Source organism: Chinchilla lanigera, unplaced genomic scaffold, assembly GCF_000276665.1.
Source record: "Chinchilla lanigera isolate Chin_1 unplaced genomic scaffold, ChiLan1.0 scaffold00070, whole genome shotgun sequence".
Classification (NCBI taxonomy): Eukaryota; Metazoa; Chordata; class Mammalia; order Rodentia; family Chinchillidae; genus Chinchilla; species Chinchilla lanigera.
This window is the reverse complement of record NW_004955471.1, coordinates 7299424-7324271: the sequence shown is the minus strand read 5'-3', so window position 1 is coordinate 7324271 and position 24848 is coordinate 7299424. Positions and strand designations below refer to the sequence as shown.

The 24848-nt window shown below is 37.4% G+C and overlaps 1 protein-coding gene across 4 annotated transcripts in view; it reads right to left on the bottom strand.

Moving 5' to 3' along the window:
* Positions 1 to 24848, bottom strand: part of Arfip1 (ADP-ribosylation factor interacting protein 1) — a 111312-nt gene that overhangs the window by 25496 nt on the left and 60968 nt on the right. For 3 of the 4 annotated variants that reach the window (XM_005400902.2, XM_005400903.2, XM_005400905.2), the window contains 5 exons: positions 17893 to 18001; positions 13794 to 13889; positions 11904 to 12016; positions 8418 to 8639; positions 3011 to 3168 (listed from right to left, as the gene is read on the bottom strand). In XM_005400902.2, coding sequence (XP_005400959.1) covers positions 3011 to 3168; positions 8418 to 8639; positions 11904 to 12016; positions 13794 to 13889; positions 17893 to 18001 — 698 coding nt within the window. The remainder of the gene's footprint in view (positions 1 to 3010; positions 3169 to 8417; positions 8640 to 11903; positions 12017 to 13793; positions 13890 to 17892; positions 18002 to 24848) is intronic. The other variant, XM_005400906.2, reaches the window with a different exon arrangement.

Genomic DNA, 24848 nt, shown 5'->3' with positions numbered 1-24848 from the left:
AACAGGTTCTCATCTTGGCTGTGAAATTGACCATATGTGAGCAAACTAACCTCATCCAGAGCCTGATTTATCTCCTCTGTAAGTGAACTAACTGTTCTGTGTATGAACGATGACTTAACTGATGCATCTAGCTTTCTTTAATGTAGGTTAGGGTTGGGTGTGGTGGTGCATGCCTGTAATCCCAGCACTCAGGAGGCAGAGGCAGGAGGATTGCTGTGAGTTCGAGGACAGCCTGGACTATAGAACGAGACCCTATCTCAGAAAAATAAAAATAGGGGCTGGGGATTTAGCTCAGCAGCACAGCGCCTGCCTGCCAAGCGCAAGGTTGTGAGTTCGACTCCCAGTACTGGAAAAAAAGAAAAAAAAAGAAAAAGAAAAAGAAAAATAGTAATATAGGTTAATATTTTAAAAGACAACAGAAATAAAGCCTCCAAAGAAGGATATATGTTAAGTAACTAAAATATATTTCAGGGTAGGTAGACAATTATAAAGTGAAGACAAAAAAAATTATAAAGACAGATTCATATAGTTCTTAACCAGGAGATGGTGGTGGTACTTAGGGAAGAAAACAAACTTTCATCTTCAAAAGTCACAAATATAAACAGACATGGCAGTGCACGCCTGTAATTCCAACACTTGGGAGGCTGAGGCAAGAGATTGCAGTGAGTTTGAGGCCAGCCTGGGCTACACAGTGAGTTCAAGACCAGCCTAAACTAGTGAGACCCTGTCTCAAAAAACAAAACCAATCAAACAAAAAAGTCACAAATACCAGAAGAATCCAAATGACTACAGAACTAGAAGCTCAAAATGACTGCAGAGATAAAACCAAGTGCACCTGTTATAAACAAATTAGGACATTCTGAGTGTGGGACAAACTTAGAAAGAACCAAACAGAGCTTTTATAAATGAAGTACTTCATTCACATAAAGAATGAACCGTTCGGTAAATATAATGTCCATGAAAGGATTCAACACGTTCCGTGCCTTGAAACATCAGTATTCTATCAGGTGGCTGGTACCACTGGTCATACAAATGGATCCAATCACCTTAATTGGTGTTTTTACTAATAACATTAATAAAAAGCCAATTGATGGGGCAGTCATGCCTGTGTAGCTGCCCAGGGGTGAAATGTATGGTCCTTTCATGACCGTGTTAAACAGAGACTGAAAAACCAACTACTAGTAATGCTAATGAAGGGATTCCACATCTGACATTCCTTCAATGAGTGCCATGTTAATAAACAGTTAAAAAAAAAACAAACCCCAAACCTAAACCTACTGAATACACCATAAAACCCTGGCCCCATCCTCCCCTTACCAGACAGTCAAAGTTTTCTTTTCTTTTTGGAGGTACTGGCAATTGAACCCAGGGCCTTTGCACTGAACCATGTCCTCAACCCCTTTCTTGTTTTTTATTGAGACAGTATCTTCCTAAATTGTCCAGATCGAGCTGGAACTTGCCGTCAGTCCTCTTGTCTCAGCCTCCCAGGCCTTGGGTACAGGTGTTAGGTCTGTATTTCTATGAATTTTGTACATTAACACTGTGTTATGGTTTGTGTCTGGGTGTCCCCCCAAAGCCTCATGCGGTGGTCACGGGGCAGGCTTTTAGGGTTTTATTGATTATGGGTGTGAGAGCTACACCCGCCCTGGGGTGGACAGTTTGCATATGTAAGGGAGAGGAAGAGGGTGCTTCTGGCCATTTCCTCCCTTGTGTGCTTGTTGTTTTGCTGTGTTCGGATGGACGCAATGAGCTGTAGCCCTCTGCCGTGTGCCACTCTGCCTTATAATCTGCCAAGTACGGACTGAAACCTCCACAAACTGTAAGCAAAATAAACCTTTCCTTCCTTAATTTGGGCGTCAGGTATTTTGTCCCAGCAATGACAGAAAAGTAACCAAGACACACTGACTGAAAATTACAAGTACAACATGGAACACAAGCATCTCTTCTTGCTAAGTCATTAAAATTTAACTTTTCCAGGTACTTGGGCTTTGACTTCTTCAAGGCATAAATGGGTGCTCCAGGGCAAGTGCACCGCCCTGCAGAAGGACTGACCACCGAGGGTTCTCACAGCCTCTGCTACATCATTAATCTACGGCAAGAGGCCAAAACAAAAAATGATGCTTCTAGAGGGCAAAGTCTGCATTCATCTTCAACTACGCCGCAAAAAACATGTAAAAAATATTAATCCCAAATATTCAGAGGGAAGAAACCTCAAAGGGAACTGGACTGATGCGTAAATAAAACTGGCAGGGCACACGGGTGAAACAATTCAGCCTGGAATCCAAAGCTTAAAAAAGCTATCATGGGTTTGCTGCTCTTCAGATATTTCTAAGTGCTTATTAATATGTATTTTGTTCACCTAACAAGATGGGCACAAGATTGAGAAATTATACACATACTAAGTAGAATGTATACAAATTTGCATACTAAGCAGCTATCAAAACACAAGCAAATATTTATGTGTCCTGGGGGCGGACATGAGTCTGTGACTGCGGGAGGCACTGGGAGCACACGCTGGGCCGCTGTGCAGCGGCAGAAGCTCACATCACAAAGCACCGTCAGTGGCATGAGGCCGACAGGTCCACTCAGGCCGATTACAGACGAGCAGGGGACCCAGCTGGCAGGACACGGGCCGCATACTCTTCTAGGGAAGCGACAGCCGGGAGGGACCCCACCCCCTAGCAGGTGAGGTTTGGACGCATGACCGAGGCTCACAGGGACATTCCCAGGGCATGAAGCAAGTATTCAGGGCCTTCTAGAAATTCCCTACAAGAACTGCAGAAGCATCAGTCACCATCCTAGCTAGATACTTCCTGAGGCATTTTTGGCTTTGCTCTTGCTTGCTTCCAGAATCTTGTTCTCCCTGTTATGCTGCGAGTTACCCTGTAACATTCCAGGACATTCTTTTTCTGTCAGTATTGGGCAGATCTGGTTTCTGTTGTTTGCGACCAAAAACCTTAACTGAAGTACATGCAATGAAATAAACAATATGGAGAAAATTCACACCTACCTGGCAGTTTCATACTGTTTCACAGTCATTAATGTATCTTCAATTGTTTTATTCACCAACGTGTTCACACTAGCAATAAAAAAATTAATGGCTCCAAGAAGAGTCTCTCCGTTTTTTGCAAGCAGTTTCTGGGTATCTGCGTTATAGCCAAATTCTTCCTAAAACAAAGAAGTTACCTTAACTTATCCAGTAATAAATTCACAGATATGACTCTGAAAATCTCAAACATATCACTAATGAGAAAATACGTGATTTAGAAATCTAGCAACGGAAGTATTACCTTTTTATGTCAATCTTTAAATAGGTAAGAATCTAAATCTAAATTATAAAGATACGTAATTATCAAAAAAAGTTTAGTGAGCCAAAATTACCATCAGCGCAGATGCATAGCTAAATCTAAATAACTTTTTAAATCTAAACTACTTTGTACTAGAAAGAATATTTTAGTTTCTACATTTTGTTTTTATTATACTGTAAGCACAGCTGTTAGGAAGAAAAATATAGCAGATTATTAATCAGAGAAACTATAACGTCTACCACCAAATTAGGTAAAAATTGGTTAAAACGTTCAGACATAAAATAGATAGCAATTTTTTGTGTTTTGACTGCGTCCCCTCAATGTATAAATATTAGCAAGACACATTTTGCTGTAAACTTCGTGACCAGTTGGCTCCTACGCACAGGTCTGTCTGAGCGCTGCGCTGAGGACAGATCACCCAGCCCCAGCTCATTCTTCTGTCTGGGTCTGCTGCGTCCTGGCTCAGCAGTGTCCTGGCTCATGTGTACATTACTCCTTCAGATACGGCAGGAAAACAGTCCTAAATATTCAGCAGTAAAATCTTCCCAGCCTACATGTCATCAATTAACAGATTAATCAGGAACACAGCTAACCAAATAAAAATCTGATCACATTTTATTGTAGGATGTATTTTAGGTTTACAATTCTCCAGCTTTTTTTTTTTTTAATAAAACATGCCTCAATTTCACCTGAATAAAATGTAATATAAAGAAGAATCTTCGACAATGAAAAATGAATGCTATGGTATAGCTATAACTAAATTTCTAGGTGATATACTGTTCAATAAATTACAAGACAGTAAAAATATCTATGCTATGCTAAAAGCATTTTCCATTTAAGATAGGTCCATGGAACTGTTTACTCTGGACTCAGTCTTCAAGATTGTACCAACACTGACTGCAAATATTGGAGATATAATTCCATAAAAATATCAATCATGCATGTAAAAACTAAAACAAAAGGTAGGACAGCTGAAGATTTTGGGCACCAAATTTCTACAAGCCAAATTATATATGACGTCTAAATAAACATTACCAGAAACAAGATGGCAGAAGATATGAATGTAATCATTATGTACTACAAACATGCACTAATAAAAATTAGAATCTTAGAACTTTTAGAAAATGTTAACAGAATATATTACAGCTCTACTTATTCCTTTGATAGTCATTAGGAGGTAAAAGGGAAAATCAAAAGGTAAGGAAGAAACATATGAAAGTTAGATTTATCCAAATACTACTGCTGGAAAAAATTACTGTTGTTGATAAAAAGTAAGGAAATCTTTTCTACACACTTCACAACAAAGTACATGTCATTATACCATAGCCCTGTAACATTGTATTTCTAAAAGTTCCATATTACTAACTAAAAATGCCAATGGTCTTAATTTAACCACAGAAAGGTACAGACGACCTACAAGACTGCTTTTTTTTTTTTTTTAATAAAAAAGAAAACAAATCAAACTAAAGATGAAGTTTCAGGAAATTGAGAAACTAGAAAATTTCACATCCTAAATTTATACCAGAACAATTAAGCCTTAATTCAAAGCACAAGGCAACAGTAAAGCAACACTGTTTTGTTTCAAGAATGTTAAATCTCACCTAAAATTCTGAGAAGAAACAATGTATGAAGCAAGATTTTAGGCCTGGGATGTAGTCCAGTGGTTGAGTACTCGCCTAGCAAGTGTGAGGCATTAGGACCAATCCCTAGAACTGTAAAACCAAACCAAACCAAACTCTTTAATATTTTTCATGCATGATCTGGAAACTCAGTGCGGAAATGTTGGTACAGGGAAAGCTACTGATGAACTGGGACAGAGGACATATGAAAACTCTCTGTATTATATGCTCAATTTTGTTGTGAACCTAAAATAGTTCTAAAAAATGAAATTACTTTAAAAATGGTTAAGATGCTAAATTGTGCTGTGTACACCTTAACACAATAAAAATTTTGGAAAAATTCTGAGAACTCAACTGGCTATAATAAAAAGAACTTTTTAAAAAAAAAGTAAAGCAAATGGGCTGGTGATATGGCTCAATGGTACAGTACATGCCTAACATGGTCAGGCTATGGGTTCAACTGCCAAGATTGAAAAATAAATAAATAGATTAAGTTATAATCTATTTATAGATTATATGCCATATAGATTATATGCCTATATAGTAGTAAATGATACAAATAATTAGAATACTAATGAGAACAAAATGAATATATATGTATATATATATATATGCACACACATACACACACACATTATAAATAAATTCACTTTTTGGTATTAAAATAAGATGAAATGTGACTCAAACAATTTAGTTGATGACAAGTCGATTATTTTAGCATTCTCAGTTATTTAGGAGTGTGTTACACATTAGTATAAATTGCTTTAATAATTACACATAAACTAAACATAAAATAAGGATGACTTACAAGGACAGAGCTGTACTTCTAAGCTGCAACTGAAGATGGAAGACTAATACAATTCCCAGAGCTAAAGGTTTAGTGGTGAAAACAGCACGTTACTGGCATCAAACCAACACATAAGAAAAAAAACAGCATAGAGAACCCAGAAATAAATCTATGCATCTTCAGCAGCGGTAGCGAACCTATGGCATGCCTGCTGCAGCAGGCTGTTTGCATCACTGAAAGCTCTAAAAGGTTCACCATCATGGATGTACAGCCAAACAGAATCTTCAACACAGGCACAAAAACACAGTGGAAAGAGACAGTCTTTTCAATAAATGGTGCTAGAAAAACTGGCTAGCCATATGGAAACTTAGAGCCCCCATGTATAAAATCAACTCAAAACATGTAAGAAAAATGAAAATATGAAACTGCTAGAAGAAAACATAGGGGAAACATTTCAAAATATCATTAGGCAATGTTTTTTCATATAAGATCTAAAAAGCATGTATAAGATCTTACAAGCACAGGTAACAAAGCAAAACCAGACAAATGGTATTGTATCAAACTCAAGCTCTTGCACGGCAAAGGAAATCAACAAAGAGAAAACCTAGAGTGAAGAAAATACTGCATTTGCAAACAATTTACCTGACAAGAGATAAATATCTAGACTATAAAAGCACTCAACTCAATAAAAAACAGTACCACTAAGCTGTGGGCAAATGATCTGAAGAAACACTTTTTCAAGTGGATATAGAAATGACCCAACAAGTACATGAAAAATGTTCAATGTCACTAAGCAGATATGCAAACCAAAACCGTGAGATACTATCTCACCCCAGTTACAATGACTATAAGCAAAGAGACAAATAAAATAAAATAAATGAAAAGATGAGAACAAAACACGCCAGTGAGGGTATGGAGAAAGGCGAGCTCTTACACACTGCTGGTGAGAATGGAAACTGGTACAGCCACTATTGCAACAGTGTGGAGGTTCCTAGAAAAACAAAAAAGAACTACCATATAACCCAGCAATCCTGCCTTGGGGCATGAATCCAGAGGAAATAAAACCAGTATGTTGGACACAAAAGGTCATACATGTACGATCCCTTTATGTCAAACATCCATAAATGCAAATCTATAGAGAAGCACGGCACACTAGTGTTTGCCAAGGGCTGTCTGGAGAATAAGACAGGTATGGGGTTTCTTTTGGGAGTGATAAACATGTTCTGGAATTAGACGTGACTGATGCACAACTTTATGAATATACTGAGCAATGAAACAGGACATTTCTTAAAGGGAATACAAATTATCTTTTATGCATGTCTGTTCCTTGAATTGCGCACTTTACAAGGATGAGCTATGGTCTGTGAATTGTATCTTCAAAAATAAAACTGGAATACATCTGTGGAACAGGCACACCAAGTATGGATTTGCCTCCCCTGCATACAAAGCCTCTGCTAAAATTCCCTCCATGTGTATGAATTGTATGATGCTCTAAAGGTTTTGAGTTTTGGAGCATTTCAGTTTTCCGTATTAGGAATTTTCAGCTAGTAAAGTCTATGCAAACCTTCTAAAATAAAAACAAACAAAACAAAAAAACCTCTGAAATCTCAAACACTTCTGTTCCCCTGCATTCTAGATAAGGGTTACTTTACATGCAACGAATACAAAGCCCCAGCCCACGGCATTTAAGAGGTGGTACAATCGCCGCTGTTATGATATTAAGTTTCCCACCTACTAGTTCTTTTTTCTGTCTAATGGATCAGTTAAAATTGAATTTTCTCACTGTTACGACATGTATCACCATCTGTACCAAACTTTCTTTGCCCAAGGTTATAGGGCAAAGCGACTTAATTTTTTTTTTTTTTTTACTTAATGTTTTAAATTATCTAATTCTTCATGTAAGAAGTCTGTAGGCAAAAGAATATCTACACTATCTGGCTTCAGGCAAGAAAAGAAAAAAAACAAAAAACAAAACAACCCACTCAAACATAAAAAATGTCAAAAGACAGCAAAAGAAACTCTTTAAAATGCGGCACAAGCACCTGCTTGGCAAGTGCAAGGTCCTGAGTTTGATTCCTGACACCAAGAAGAAAATGTTTTTGCTGAATATCTACAGAGATAAATCCTGAAAAAAACTTCATTTACATATTTATCTAATTTCCTTGCTTGCAGTAGTAGGATACAACCCAAGGCTGTGCATATACTAAGCATGTACTTTACAACTGTGCTTAACCTCAAACTTCCTATTTATATCAATGATTTCAGTAAAAGTATATCACAAATTCATTCACACAAGACACAAATTGTTCAACATATCTGGGATGGGCAAGAGATGATTTTCAATAAATGTCTAATTTATTTTTTACCTACACCAGAGCTATATAAAACTATGATTTTTTTCTAGGCTGGGGCAGGCTGAGTACTCTTCCTTCACCCTAATCAAATTCCTTCCTTCTAAAACCTCCAGCTGACCTCTATTCTACAGTACAAGTGGGTCAGTAAGTTGACAGAAGTCAGCCAGGTCTTCTCATAGGGCTTCAGGTATAGCCAGTGGCAAAGCATGCGCGCGTCCCAGCATTCCACAAACAAACACAGAAATTCCAATTGCATAGAAGTTCAGCAAAACATAAATGGAACAAATTACCTCATAAAATACTTCTACTGCCATTTCCTGCACCCCAATAGTACTGAAAATAACCTTACATGGAGTTCTAGAGATTTCAAACTCAGGTCAGCAAACGCATCTCCAAGCTGCCTCTGAGTGTGCACCATCTGGAAAAGCTGGGTTGACAGTGTCTGAGCCAGTCTGAGGATATTTTCATATTTTTTCTTATTATCTCTTAATATATCAATCTGGGCTTCAAGTTCAAGGTCCACAGTTCTTGAGCCACGGCCTAGCTTCTCAGAGATAATTTGTCGAGTACACTAAAAGTGGAAAAATGCACTTTATTTAGAAAGGGGAAAAAGCCAGAGTAACAGCAAAAAAGTAACATGTCATTCAAAATACAAATGCTAGAGCATATCTGATTCTTTGACAGAGTGAGCTAATTTAACAGACTGAAAACTGTCAACCCCTTTAGAAATTCTAATCCGAAGACATTTAAAGACTTATCTAGAGAATTTATACACTGCTAGATGGATTTTCTCATAATTGTAGTATTCCAAATCTACTGCATTCAAATAAATTATTTAAAACTGAGAAACTTGGCGTTAAAAATATTAACCCTGTTAACACAGAAATCATGAAGGATACCAAAATTCTATTCTCCTGCTGGTCTCAAATGTCTACCTTCCCCTTCAGTAGTCTGCATCTGTATTTGTATGAAGGCTGCATGAAGGGGAGAAAAGGAGAAAAACAGAGGAAGTGGATGGAGAGGGTGGCAGGAAAAGAGGGGACAGAGAGAGAGGAGAGAGAGGTGGAAGGAGGCAGAGAGAGACGGAGAAGGCAGGGAAGGGGGGAGGGAGGGGGGGGAGGGAAGATGGGGAGGGAGGGACAAATGTAGATTCATTAAAGATTCCTAAATTCTCCTTACTTTTACTTCTGCCCAAATAGCACTGCGCTATGTTATTCTCTTACTCTTTTCGGTCAAAGAAATGATACAGAAGCTTGTAATTTTTTAAAGTGAATCTAATTTCAGAGCTCCACATAGCATTAAGTTTCCTTATTATTAGCATTTTTCTAATTGTTAGCATTTCACTACTCAATAATACATTTCAAGAGTAATTATATAGGGTGTCAATATACTCATCATTGAAGGTTATCAAAAACATTCTAAAAAGTAGTAAATACAACATTTTCTATGTTAAATGGCTCTGAATGCTGAATTCAGATTTTTTAAAAATTTCAAAAATTTGTCTCTGTAGCCTAGGAAAAAGCAAAAACAGACCCCCACCAAAAAAGATAAAACAGAGTTCAATATTCATAACTATTTCTGCAGATAAAAATAAATTCTGAATTTAAATTTTGTGAATAAAACCAGGCAGATTCAAATAATGCTTAAAAAAAGCAGGGTCCACAGCCTAAACTTAAAATTGTTATACTTAGTTTTAATCACTTGACTGGAATTGGGGCCAAAATTGACAATGAATAAAACAATAGTAAATACTTTCTCTGAAGATAGTATTTGCTAGAGAACAGAAACAGAAGAAATTAAAGGAAGAAATCATAAAGGAGAGATCAAAGAGCCAGAATTCAGTTACTCAAGAATAATATGTATAGCAAGCACAGTCTTAAATTAACCAAATCAAAACAAGCACTTGCAGCACTGCCCAGTGACAGAGAACCCCAAAAGGCTGACAACCAGGAAAGTCTTCAGACACAGGAGGTGGCTATACTTCGGTGGGGAGGGGCACGTCAGCCTAGGCACACAGGGCTGCCAGCTCCCTAAAACCATGCGAGAACTTCCTTTCTCTCTTGTGATCTAGTCTGGAATATCCAAACTAAGTTCTGAGGAAAAAACACTTCGTGGAAAACTAAAGTGATCACTTGGTGCTTCTTTCACACAGTACAACACTTCAAGGTTGGCCATTTTCTTTAACAGAAAAAGGCCTAATGGGGCATACCAAAACTGTGAGAGAGGAACATGGAAGCTTAATGATTCAACTCAGATTACTGCAGCGCTAGGAAATGGAAGGAAAGGAACAGAGAATACACAAATGGGAACAAGTGGAAAGGAATGAGGAAGAAACTAACAACACAAGAGAAGACTCAAACCAACAAAAACTTTAACTTTAAAAAACATGTAATTACTAATTACTAGGATTTGGTTCAGAAATAAGGTCTATGTTCTCCCGGTTCAAAATGTGTGGACAAAGAATATTAACAGAGGCAAATTTTATACTTCAATGAACAAAAAGAATGCTACATAAATTTAATAAATAAATGAATGAAGCTCAGTCTGCTGCGAAGGATAAGTGAAATGGAGGGGGAATTCCAAGCAACGGGCAAATACTGCCTCATGAAGCGTTACAGAATGTGAGAAAGCACAGACTGCTGAAGGAAATCTCTGGGTAATTTGGTATCAGAGCCACAGACAGAGCAGAGAGGGGACAGTGAGACATAAAGTTGGAAAGGCAGACAGGAGTCCGACGCATGTCATTCTAACGATGACAGCGATTGGCTGAAAGTTTTTAAAGAAACAGTGACTACTCAGCCAGGTATACTCCAGGAGAATTTGTGAAGAAGCTATTCCGAGAGTGGGCAGGGGAGACAGAAGGAGGCGGGGAAATAGGAACCATGGCTGTGAAGGCTGGGATGGAGAAAGTGAGAAAGCTAGGGCAGAAACCACAGGGTATGTGGGTCAGCGAGGACATAAGAGCAGACATTTGTGAACGCTGGGGGAAACCACTGTGACGGGAGGGAACATAGACCCCAAAAGATACCTGGACTGGCTGAATCCCCAGCAAGAAGGTGCAAAGACTTAAGAGAACACCCGCATGAGAAGAAAAGCTTAAGTAAGCATCGCTTTTTAAAAATTACCATTGGCATTTCTCAGGTTCCGCGGTGACATGAGCTAAATACCTTATGGAAAGATTTATATTTCAGGGCACTTTTACCATTTTAACTTATCTTGTAGAGGATTTCAAAAAATATTTTTTAAAATATTAACTGAAGGAATAAATCCACTCATTTGACTCTTGAGAGACTCATCCAGTGCACTATTCTGCAAGTCTCCTGCCCTATCCCTGGTAAGATTCGAAGGTACTAAATGGATTTAGGACTCTGGCTGTTTGTAATATATAAGATTAAATAATTTGCTTACTTGTTTCATGGTAAATAATCACAAAACAAGGAAAATAACCACCAAATACTCTGAAGCAACACAACTAACAAGGTCAACAAACTTTAAAAACTCAACTAATCTATAATCTGGCGCTGTCCTTACAGTTAATACTTAGATCATCACTAGAGCCCAGGAGTTCAAGACCAGCCTGGGCAACACAGTGAGAACTTGTCTCTTAAAATTAAAGATAAAGCGTAAAAAAAGCAGAAGGGGAAATAGAACTATAACAACTCTGTAATACATTCTATTATTTTTACAAATATCAATAATAAAACACTATTTTCTAATTGTATTTCCTGTTTAGATGGTGTAACTCCTATGTGGTCATATAACTGCAATATAGTCATTTGATTAACACAAAAATAAAAATTCTTAGGACCACTAGAAACATTAAAAAATTACAAACCTTATATGTGTTCAGACTCCATTTTCTAACAAGTTCTAACTTTTCCATTGCAGGATTTTTAATTTCATCTGCTAGAATAACTGGTCCACTTTTTGTTTGTGTTTTCTGGCCACCTGCATGATCATAACAAAAGACAAAACACACACAATCCAGATAAAGTCAGGAAAGAAAATAAAACAATGATCAAACTAAACTCCTTATGCACTTAGGAAATAAAGATGCCCACAAAGTGGGTGACTGGAATGTCCTAGAATCAATGATAATAATTTTGTAATCATTCCAAAAATACAGTATTTCTGTCTGTTAACTATAAATGCCATGTGGTTTGGTTATCATATCAATTCTTTTTTTTAATATCAAAATTCTTGTTTATATTAACTGTTGTTTATCTCAAGAAAAATAAAAGTTTGACGACTAATCTTAAAGCCTGAACTCTCTTCGTCAGTAGAAATTCCTACACTAACTATTTCATTGCTCTGAAAGGTAGTGATAATCCTTCATTTTCCTACACTAACTATTTCATCTCCCTCTCAATAACTTCTCCTGTTATTGTACTATATTGATCAGAAAAAAGACAGAATGTTGCTATAGTTCTGGACAACTGGAAAAAATAATTCAGCCATTAAAAATGAATGTTGTTGCCATAAGGGGATGCTGTTTGAGGAGGTAGATATGTGTAAGCTGATTTACGCACTGTACAGTGTAAAAAAATATCACGCGGTGCCCCATTACTATGTACAATTTTTATGTTTTGATGAACCAGTTAAAAATTAATTTAAAAAATGTTACCACCTGCCTATGAGGATGGGCTTACATAAGACCTATACTGTACAGTTTTTTTAAGAGTTCTTCCAACACAGCAAGACTCTGTCACACAAAAAAAGCTCTTCCTCCAAAAGCAAGGCAGCATGAAGCACTGACAAATGTACTGTTCCAACAGCCGAGGTTTTATGGTAGAAAAAGCAGCTCTGCGGCTATATAGTTTCCATTAGTAAAATATTTTCCACAGCACAAGAAATGTTTCATAAACATTTATAATATCAATGATTTGGGATATAAACTTTATGATAATTTAAAAAGAGCAATGAAATAAGGTGAGAAAAATTACAAAAAGTGGTCTTAAAAACTGAAGGTCAGTAAAAATTTCTTCTTATTTATTCCCAGAGTTAGCCTTTAACAGTTTCATCACAGACTAAAACTGAGAACTACATATAAAATCAAACATATTTAGTAATTTATAAAATTCTCATAAAGACAAAAAACTATCATTCCATATGAAAAAGAAATGTGGAGTTCACGTTTCCCATTTTTATATTCCAGCAACATTGAAATGTAGAGCAAATTAAACACAGATCTTTTCTTTTTCCCAAGTATCTTTCATTGGATATAACTGGTAAATTACATGGCATTTTGTCACACTCTGCAAACTACTTCTAAACTGAGGCTAAAATAACAAGACACAACCTTTTCCAACTGACCCATTCCTAACTGTTGAAGTTTCTTTAAAAGAAAAATATCCCAAGAAAACTAAAAACAGGGCAGAGCTGCAAAGCTGAGAGGTTAGGATCAAACACATGAACCTGAATTGCCCAGAGCAAAGCAGGATGATTTAAAACAAATCACATTATATTGGTTTTAACCTTAAGAAGATAGATTAGAGATATTGCCTAATTACTTTGAAAAGCCAGAAAGGTAGGCCATGACTATAAAGATTACTTCCTTTCTTGTTAAAAAAGAAAAAAAAAGCAGCCAGCCACCAAAACAGCCCAAATAACACACACCTAAGAATATAAAGCAAGTGATTATGAAACTGAATGAGTTAGTTTAGCTTCAGCAGCAGCAGCAGCAGCAGCAGTAAGAAGGGCTTTATCCAATCAGTGCAGCGAGTACCTGCAGGAACAATTAAATCACTTCCTTGTGGAGCCAGTCGACTAGCTGCAACCCTGCTAGGAGACATAACAGATGGCAAAGGTGGTTCTGGGGAACCTGAAAAGGGCAGACATTTAACTGTGAAAATCCTCTTCCTCCTCCACATACTACACGTTTTGAATATGGTTCTACTTACTTTTCTTTTCAACTATACTGAGGTCAAGGACTACAGTAATACTGAGGTTAATAAACTACATAAAAGACAAGAATTAATATATTTACTTTCTTGAAGGAAAAAACTAATAAATGGAGCTATCAGGCTGTTCTTGTAAAAACTTTTCATCGAACTATCAAAACCAAACAAAGCTCCTAAGTATACAAGGAAATTTGGCAAGGCCACATCTAAACAAGACCTCACCTGGACTCTATGATTTCTAAAATCAATTAATAGAATATGATTAAAATCCACACTTGGAATGATTTAACACTTAAGGAAATATTTCATAATTTCCTACTCTTTAATATGAAGGAAAAAGTCAAGTAAAAATCCAAGGCACATAAGGGATATCATATTTTCAGATTTCATAGAAATGTGAGTGAATTATAACCTTCATAGGAATTACCACCTTCACAGGAATTGCAGCCCAAAATTTCAAATCATAAATTAAACATCACCAAGTGCAGATCACTGCTGCTCACAGTGGGGTGCAGGGCACTTGCCGCAATGAAGTCACCTGGGAGGGAGTCTGTTAGACACCTAAGTGTCAGCAGCTGGCCCAGACCGCCTGAGTCAGAATCTGCCTTGGGACCAGGTCCCTAGGCGCTTTGTACATACAGTACTTTGACGTTTTAGAAGTGCTGATGTAGACTGATCACAAGAATGCCTGGAGCTTTTAATACATACTTTAGACACGCACAAGACCTAAGGATTATCTGTCATTTCAAAAAAGCCACTCAGATGATTTTCAAACAATATCAAGTTTGGGGGCCAGAGAGAAGAACACACTGCCTGAATGAAACACTGAATTTGAAATTCTAACTCTGGGTTTGAAATTCCGGCTCTGTCTACCACATAGTGTCACCTGACAGACTGCTTCATACCTCTGAGCCAGAGTCACTCACAGAGTAAGAGTACGGACCAAACAACAGTGCTGCTAATGTTCAATATGAAACCGAAGAGAAGGGGCTGTTCGTTGAAACAACTGGGAAAAATATGATTTGTCCTTCAACCTTTAGCTGAGAATATTTTAATGTTTGTAATGTACTTTTATTTCAGTTACACTCTTGCCCAGTTCTCTGGAAAATCCGTAATACATCACACTCATAATTAAGTTTTCTAATATGAAAGAATCAATATCCATTCTCTTTACTTAAAATTAGCAATAATTGCATATATCCTAGATATACTAAACTCTGGTGAAGAAATAGCCACTATTCTAATAGTGAATTTGGGCTGGAACTCATATTAAAATTCAAACATGAGTAGATCTAAATGGATTGTCACTACCTTTCAGGGTGAGAGATACTGTATTTGCTTCTTTAAATCTGCTGAACTATTAAATTTAAAACTAGAGGGCGTGGCAGAAATCAGCTGAACTCTCACATTTAACTGTAAGAGAAATGAGGCCCAAAGGTCAAATTGGTTTTCTTATTAGAGACTCAGATAATCTGAATCCATACCATAATATCTCTATTATGAAATTTAATGCAGAAAACACTAATCTATAAATCATTTGATAAGTTGGGAGGCAGTATATTAGCTTACCCAGCCCAATCACCATTTAAAAGACTGTATCTTTACTATGCAAAGCATAGGGTTTCTATTATAAGTATTTGATAAAATAAGACTACCGTAGTAGTCCCATGTCTTGATGACTCTAGGAACAAAGCTCTGCTGTTCTAATTATTACAGCTTATTAATCTTGCATAAAAAATAACACCATAGCACTATACAAGATACGTTGAAAGCATTTACCTAGTATGCATGGGGCCCTGGGTCCAGTCCCCAGTACCACACACACACAGACACACAGACACACATACCTAAAGAATGAATGAATGAATAAAAATGAATTCTGAAATAGGTGAATGATCCAAAAATTGTGCCAGTTTATGAAAAATAAGCCTTATACCTTGGCGCACTCATAACTCTCGGTAGTTGGTCAACCTTTCCACATTCCAAGTTGTCCCCAAGATATGAATATATCAATGCTTCAAAAGTAAGTACAGATTACTTTTTAAAGACCATGTTCTGATTTTTGTTTTCCAGAATCCACATACAGTGCCCAGAGAGCTTATATGTGCACATAAGGATACTGACAAGCTTCTGCCTTTTTTATACCTTTACCATGGTACCTCAATTCACAAACTTACTTTGTTCTACAAGTTTGGAAAAGTTGGCCATGTTTGTGTTTGTGGGGGAAAGATGGCCACGGCCAAGGCCACGTTTGTCATTCAATGCAGAATTTGCAAACAAAAACAAAGTTCTCCCAAATGCTTCTGTCTGAGAACCAAACTGTCTGCGAACGAGTGTCTGTGAACTGAGGTACCACTGTATTTTCTAAACAGAAGAATGAAAAGGATAAAAAACAATGTCACTAGGTAGTCCATTCCCTGCACAGCTTAAAGTAGAGGATGTTATACTGGATTATTTGTTCTAAATGTCTATTTCCAGGACCCATGTAATAAGTCATGTATTTCAAATCTAAAGTGTTCCTGAATAAAGACTTGGCCAATACTACAGTAAAAATATAGAGTACGAACATTTGCAAGAGGTCCAAGTATTGCAGAGGCGTGGAGATCATTTCATTTTGTGAAGTTACAATACAGTATTAAAATAGCCAGGTGTGGTGGTGCATGCCTGTAATCTTGGTATTTGGGAGGCTGAGGTAGGAGGACTGCCATGAGTTCAAGGCTAGCCTGAATTGAATAGTGAGACCTTCTCTCAAAAAACCCAAAAATTAATAAATAAATAAAGGAATAAAATTAATATACTTCACTGAACACCAACTAGAGCTACTTAACGATAGGTCTGTCAAGAAAATAATCTATTTTTCTACATTCAAATGTTTACATGGTTTTTCTTTCACTCATATCAAAATGAAAAAAAACTAGAAAAAAGTATAGGTGAGAACATTTACAAAGGAATCAATTTTTCCCTTTCTATTAAACACACACACACGCACGCGCACACGGTGTGTGCAGAGAGAGTTCACAAAGCAGGTCTAACTGCCCTTCCTTAAAAATTACCTGCTTGCTAGCCTGGCTCTTGGCTGGTGTCTGGGAACTCCAGTGTTGGGAGGATCCCCTCCATTCTTGCAAGGATGGGCTCACCCCGCCTCAAATGTTTATACAAACAGCGTGTACTATGCACTGCGGTTTACCCGTTCCTTTGGAGGTCTAGGATCTGGATTCTATGTGAGTGGCCCCGATAAAATCCCTGGCAATCCTTCTGTAAATGAGCTTCTTAGCAACATTTTATGCGTGTTGTCACAACTCAGGGCTGGAGGAATTAAGAAATTCCTGTGAGGCCTCACTGGGAGACGACCCATGGACACTTATGCCTAGCTTTACCCAGACTTTGTCTCACGCGTCTTTTGCCTTTACTGATTATGCTTGGAATTCTTTGACTGCAAGTAATCAAGGCTATGAGGGGGACAATAAGCACAGTCTTATAGTCCTCCCAGCACATTACTGAGCCTGAGGTTAGTCATTACAGGGTCTTGGAGACCTTCTACACAGCATGTATAATAGGAAAAGTAACAGTTCATTCTCATATTTACTTTGAAATAGGAAATACGCATTTATACCAATCGATATTTATAATCTTTGCTCTAATTCTTTTGTGGTTACAAATTTTGTGTTACAAACATCTAAATTTATATCATCGTATAATTTTTGAGTTTTTTACTTCAGTACTTAAAAAAGGACTTTTAAATACTGAAATTATGCACATTTATAAAAAATTATTAAAACAATTCCTACTTAAATTAAGAAAAAAGGATTATGTGTATGATCAGCGTTTTGTCGCTGAATTCCTGTGCTTGACTAAGAAAGGCAGCATTCGGTGAGCTTCTCCACCCGCCACCCTGGCCATGTGCACAAATGCATGGGCGCTTACCTTGATATGCTCCTGCTTCAATAACGCCCTCTTTGGTACCGTCAAAGCCGTGAGACGTAATCTGAGTTTCTGAGAGACCAAGTCCGGATGGCAATGAACGCTTCAAGTCCTTAGTAACATTTGAATAAAAGAAAAAAATTTTGTAAAACAATCCCACAGCACTTAACGGTACAGGATAACCGTGTTCCTTTAATCACATTTTGTACTGTCTTACTCTCTTCTATGTAGTAGTCCCTTACGCTGCCATGGCATTCTAAAATTATATATAAGCAGCAGCAAATACAGGGTGATTTGCTATTAACAGGTATAGTGTATGTCAAATACAGTGTACATCATTATTGTGGAAATAGGCAGCAGGTAGATATTAAAATTCAACTTAAAACTTGATACTGAAATGTTATATATCAAAATACTGATATATTATATCAAAAAAATTATTTTAAGGAAGGAACAGAGTTAAGGTCACTAACATGCCATGTCTAATAGGTAGACTTATAACCATGATAAGCCTAGCCAATAAGTCAATATAAATACATCATTCACTTGCAATGTCAATTTCCCTTCAATTTCAAGATTAAATTGGGTTTCTCTGACTTTAATCAGGGTGACACAAAGGAAATTTCCTTTACTTAGATATATAGTAAACACTGACACTAGTTTAAGTGAAAATTAGCTTATAATGAAACTTTAACTGTAATGAAAGTAACACTCAACCTCAAGTCTTATATTTTAAAAAGAACAGAGAGTCAAGAAGCACAGCGCCCTCTATGAGGCACAAACAAAGGTTAAACATTTTCTAAAATATTTTGTCCAGAACTTTGTAAATTAAATGTCAGGGCTTATAATGATTAGGCTAACAGGCTAGAAAAACTACCTACAATGACCAAAATCCAAAGTGCAGGCCTCAATTTGTTACCTCAAAAGGAGAAAACTATATTAATAACAGACTAAAAATTGGTACGTCTACCATGACTGGAGCACAAAAGAAATTTAACTCAAGTGAAAGTATTAAATCTAAATAAATTCACTTTTCTATTTACCTTTATTAAATTTTCAAAGGAATTTCAGGGTCATAAGAAATGATAATATAACTAATGATGAAGCTAGCTATAATTACATATTTTTACCAATCGATTACATCTCTTTTAATATAATGGTAGAGAGCCTATAGTAGGTGCCCAGCATATGGAACAGTTTATAATGTAGTTAAGAACTTGGGGGCTGGGGATATAGCTCAGTGGCACAGTGCCTGCCTCGCAAGCACAAGGTTCTGAGTTCAATTTCTGGTACTCCCCCAAGAAAAAAAGAATTCAGAAAAGGGAATGATCAACATGTATTAGACAGAAGGAAGTTTTACCAAGGTGGACCATACAGAACGCTGGAGAGATGGAATGAGGGTGAGGAAGGACGCATTTTCAATCTAACAGAAAAACCTGTCGGGGGGAGGCAGGAAGCCCTATGGCCATTATCCAGTTACTGGCATAGCAAGAGGGCTGCCAACCAGGCTTCTCTGGCGAGTACACTAAGCTCTGTGCCTTAAGATGGCGTAAATGAACTAGGAGGAAGTTAGATAAATTACTAAGGTAGAAAATTTGACCTTGATTGAATTAGAAAGTTGATAACTTTTGAATAGCAGGTTTATCTGATTTGGTGCAAGGACTGCTTTAAGAATATTAATTTAGGCCAGGTGTGGTAGCATACCCCTGTAATCCCAGCACTCAGGAGGCTGAGGCAGGAGGATCACTGTAAGTTTGAGGCCAGCCTGGATTACACAGAGAGTTCAAGGCCAGACTGAACTACACAGCAAGATCCTGCCTCAAAACACAAACAAACAAACAAAAAAACCAGAAAAAAAAAAAAACCCCACCAACTGAAAGAGAGAACATTAGTTTAGAATACATGTAAAGAGTTCTAAAAGTGAGAAACTGAAAGCCAAGAGCATACCTTTCAGCTCAATTATTCAATAATAATAGCTGAGGATCAGAAAGGTAGCTAAAAGAATGATGGAAAAAGATAAAATGCGGGAATAGCTACAAGAGTAATTAAAATGCAAACTTTTAATGAAAATTTAGGATACAGCCATGTGTTAAGTATAAAAATAAAATTAAATAGTTAAGACAATATATCCAAGAGACACAAGAGGCCTATACAAAAGTTAATTTTCATGAACATAAATCAATATATGGAGGGGTTATTTATCTAAATCGCTAGCCAAAATTTTTTGAACAACTACATCTATTCTGCTACTGAAATTAAAATACTGTAGGGAAAGGTTGAGTGCAAATCTGTCAACTTATACAAACTGGCAGAAAGACAATAAAAATGACTAGGTTTATTATCCCTATCTTTCTGGGAAAGGGCATAGGGTTTAGATGAAAATAGATACTCAGTTTGAGAGCACAAACAATACACTTCCTGAGGATGGACAGAATTTTGTAAGGTGACTAAATACGGCCTGATGCTTTTCTCTACTTTGAGATCAGCTTTGGAAGAAACCTGGGGATCTGTAGGAATTGGGTGGGTGCTCAGGTCCAGAGCCTGCTGAATCTCTGTCAGTAAGTTCCTTCGTTTAACCACAAATATTTAGAATACATGACTTCAAATTAAATACATAGGAATTAAAGTAATTCCCGTTGGGGGATGTCTTCGAGCTTTAATATTGCTTAAAACTATTTAGATATTTTACTCAAGTATTTTAAGAACTGAAGTATTTTTTTATTTTAAAGATAAAAGAATGAAAACATCTTAACAAACACACATACACTTAGAAAATAGTCCAAAAACAGTACAAGCAATACAGAATCTCAGACAAGGTGATAGGAAATTAACAATGGTTGTTGTACTACATATTGATATCTTCAATTTGGATACTCAGATAAACAAATACAGACATGTAAGATTAATCATACACTTGAACATTAACTGTTCATTTCAATAGAGCAATCAAAGTCAGTAGTACAACTATGTTAGCTATCCTGTGTATGTATATGTATATTTTTTTTCCCCTTCTTTCTTTCCACTGGTGTAAGAACCTGAAAAGGTAACTAAAAGCTAGGAAGTACAAAAGACATTGTGAAAGGGAAGGAAACTGCTCAAAAGGGAAGAATGACTGGATGAGGGAATATCTGAAGTATTAAATAAATGTGGCTTAAACTGAAAGTGATTTCTAAGCTTTCCTAAAAATAGAAAGCTGATACCCGTATAATGGTCTCCCATTGTTTTTCTAGCATTTCTAGTATGCATGTCAGACCTGAAATCTACCTGGTTTTAAAAGCACATTTGTTAAGTTTTAGATATTTTTTTTAAAAATCTGTTCAACCTTGGGCCAGGGATATAGCTCAGTGGTACAGCGCCTGCCTGGCAAGCACAAGGTCCTGAGTTCAATGCCCGGTACCAAAAAAAAAAGTCTGTTCAACCTGAAATCTCCAATTTCATAGCTTGATTCCCCTTCTCTATCTGGACAAGTATCTGTCCAGTTATTGAGTGACTTGTGATTGCAAATATGATAAATGGAGGCAACTGTATCTGGGAATGGATCCTTAACCCACAGTTCTGAGCCTTGGGGTTTTGTCACATAGTGTTTTCACTGGTAGTAAGGTGTGTGTCATGGGATTTGTTACTAACAGTCATTAAAAGTTAAATTTTATCAGCTTCACTGTGTAAAATATTTAAATTAAGTAGGTCCAAGGTAATCTCTACAACTTCCTCTTTAATTGCCTGCAATATGCTTTCTGGACTGAGAGATTCAAGGCAGAGTTTCAGAGGACAAATAAGATTGCTTTGGCACTTTGGATATCAGTGGAGAACTTGGTCTGATTCCAAATGTACCCACTGTTTTAAAAAATAACTAGCAACCACTTGATGAGGCAGCTTGACGTCATGGTTACAGTGTCTGCCCCGCACAGCTCGGTTAGGTCTGAGTTTGAGTCCTGGCTCAGTCACTTCATGGTGACATGAGCCCAGGCACGTTCTGCATACGGCTAAGGGTCTTTACTGTAAATAGGGATGGTTAAGGGGCAAAGCTCCTTTCCTCATAGCGACATACAGGAGTATACTGGACAACATCTAGCACTTCAAATATCAATATCCTTTCCCTTTACTAATGTATAAACTTTTTTGGAGATCCAAAGTTACTGCAGGAATAAAAGATTTTCTTATACTTAAAACTGGACATTATATGTATTTTCATATCATTTGAGATAAGCAAATTTTTTTGAGTGATAAATACAGCAGAAAACACACCAAAGTCATTAGTGTGCTTCTTCACTATCCCAGAAGCATTCCCACACTATTACACTCAGAGTGCCACCTTAATTACATTAGGGCATGTCTATATCTGAAAACAACCACATAATTAATTTCTGATATCCACCAACTCTAAGCAGAGCAACTACCCAGAAGTCACAAGTCTGAGAGATCTCAGTTTTATTTATTTATTTATTTTTTGGGTTTTTATTCCGGTACTGGGAATCAAACTCATGACCTCATGCTTGCCAGGCAGGCGCTGTGCCACTGAGCTACATCCCCAGCTCCTGAGATCTTAGCTTTAAAATGTACATATTAGCTGGGTGCTCGGTGTGTGGTTGGAGTCCCAGCTCCCCACCCAGGAGGATGAGGTAGGAAGATCACTTGTGAGACCAGGAGTTCAAGGCCAACCTGGGGAATATAGCAAGACCTTACTTCAAAACAAATAAAAACAACAAAAGAGAACAGCTTGGTGTGTAAGATGATAATTTAGCAGAAACTGTGAGCATGGACAAAGATAGAGAAAAATGTAGGAAAGATACACTTTAAAGGCAATGTAATGAGTATGATATCACAAGTAAGCACTATATAGAAAAAAAATAGGGAGGAAAAGGCCAGTTGGGAGATCATGAATTTTATTAAAAATCAGTCAACTCAGTAGTAATAGGGATGTTTCATAAATAAAAAGAAATTGAAAGACAGGTAGGTTTTTCAGTCATTTATACACTTCTGAAAATCTTAAAAGACTAGAAACTAGCATATTCCTAGATGCCTCTGTACATTCAATAAGTCAGGCTTCTAAAAATTCAAGATCTGAACCTTATCTATCATTTATCAAAGGCAACACAAATTCTTTCTTTCAAAGAGATAAACTAACATGTCTCTTATGGAAAAGAAAAACACTGTCTTAAACAAGTTTCTTGAAACCTTAAGTTTTCCATTAAAATTAGCTTTTTTCCCCTGTGGTCTGGACATGAGGTATTACCTACTTCTCATTATGAGCCTAGGAATGGATCCTACTGGTTTTCCACAACAATCACAAAGCAGTGATGAATTAAGAGATATTTTTGTCTGTGAAATCCTTTCCTACACTACCTCCCCATATATAGCATACTGTTAAAATCTTACAACTCAGAACATTCTACCACTTGAAGTCTTGCAGTTTGCAAAGTCAAAACTGGCAGATACGGTCTCTCACCACTGATCAGTGTTGAGAGGCGTTTTGTGGGAGGCTCACTAATTTTGTCCAAATGATTACTCAATCTGGATGGGCCCTGAGTGAATCACTAATGAGATCTTTGTTAAAGTCACCAAAGATCTTACCGGTCCAGTTTAGATCTCAGCTAACTGATCAACAGCATTTGATGTAAGTACGAGCCTGTCCCCTCCTTTCCACCTCTGGCGTGAAGAGCACACTGTCCCGATTCTCCTCCTAGTCATCTTGTGTTCTATGGTTTCCCTTGCCCTTTTCTATCTCCCTGCCTCCAAACTCTACAGTGTCCTCAAGTTCAGTGAGAAAACTTCTGCATTTAAAACTCGTCCTCACCCCGACAACTTTGACATTTATGTTTCCTACCTGCTTTTCTCTTAACTCCAATACTTCGAACTACATACATGGCATGTTCACAGAGATCAAACAGGAACCTTTAATTCAGTGAACTACTGGAAACTGTTGGATTCCGCAGTAAACGCCCAAGAAGGAAACCGAAGTACCTAGATTTTTCACCCCTTTCTGCTCAGAGCAATTAACTATTTAAGCCAAAAGTCAGCCATTTTTAACTCTTTTTTTCTCTCATACCTATATCTAATACATCGTTAGAGCTTATCAAATCAGCCCTCAAAATACATCCAGGAGCAAATCAGTAGTCCCCATTTCCACGGCCACAACCCGGGTCTAAACGAGCACCCTGTCCCACTTGGGTTATCCCATGGTCTGCCCAGCTGGTCCTGGCTTCTCTCCGGGACACACTTTCAACTCCACACAGCACCCACAGTTATCCCTAGTAAAACCATCAAACCAAGTCATCCTCTATTCAAAACTCTTCACTCCTCGCCACCAAGTACAACTCGGAGTAAAACTCGAACTATTAACGTGACATGATTCGGCTTCAACTCCTACTAGCCCAGCTCGGCAGGCCCTGCTTCAGCCAGGCAGCTTCTTCAAAAACACTACAGCTAACTGTTTCAGAGCCCTTGCCCTTGCTACTGCCTCTACTAGAAACACTCAACTCAGAAACTTGCAGGGCTCCCTCCTTTACCAAGAGGCTTTCTCACGACAGCAAACAGAACAGCAAGCCCTGTGACTTCCACGCTGAGCTCCCTGTCCCTTACCTGGTTTTATTGTTCTCACAGCAGTTACTGGGGGATGCACGGACGGCACACATCTGTTTATTTTTGCTGTCTCTAATTTAACACATTCTGTTTACTTCTACATTTCAAAACCTGAATAGTAGATACTCGTTAAACATTTATTGAATGAACAAATGAATGAATGAATGGACCTGTTGAATGAACTACTAGACTTAGGACTCATATAGATTCCAAAGCTGCATTGCAACTGGTCTATTTTTAAATTAAATTTGAGCGTTTGTTTATTCTTACTATATGTTAGATTTTCCAGGCAAAGAAGAAAAGGTACAAACCCTACTACCTCACTGGAGAGACAAAACATATGTTACCATAAAACAGTACATATCAGAGAAATTCAGAAT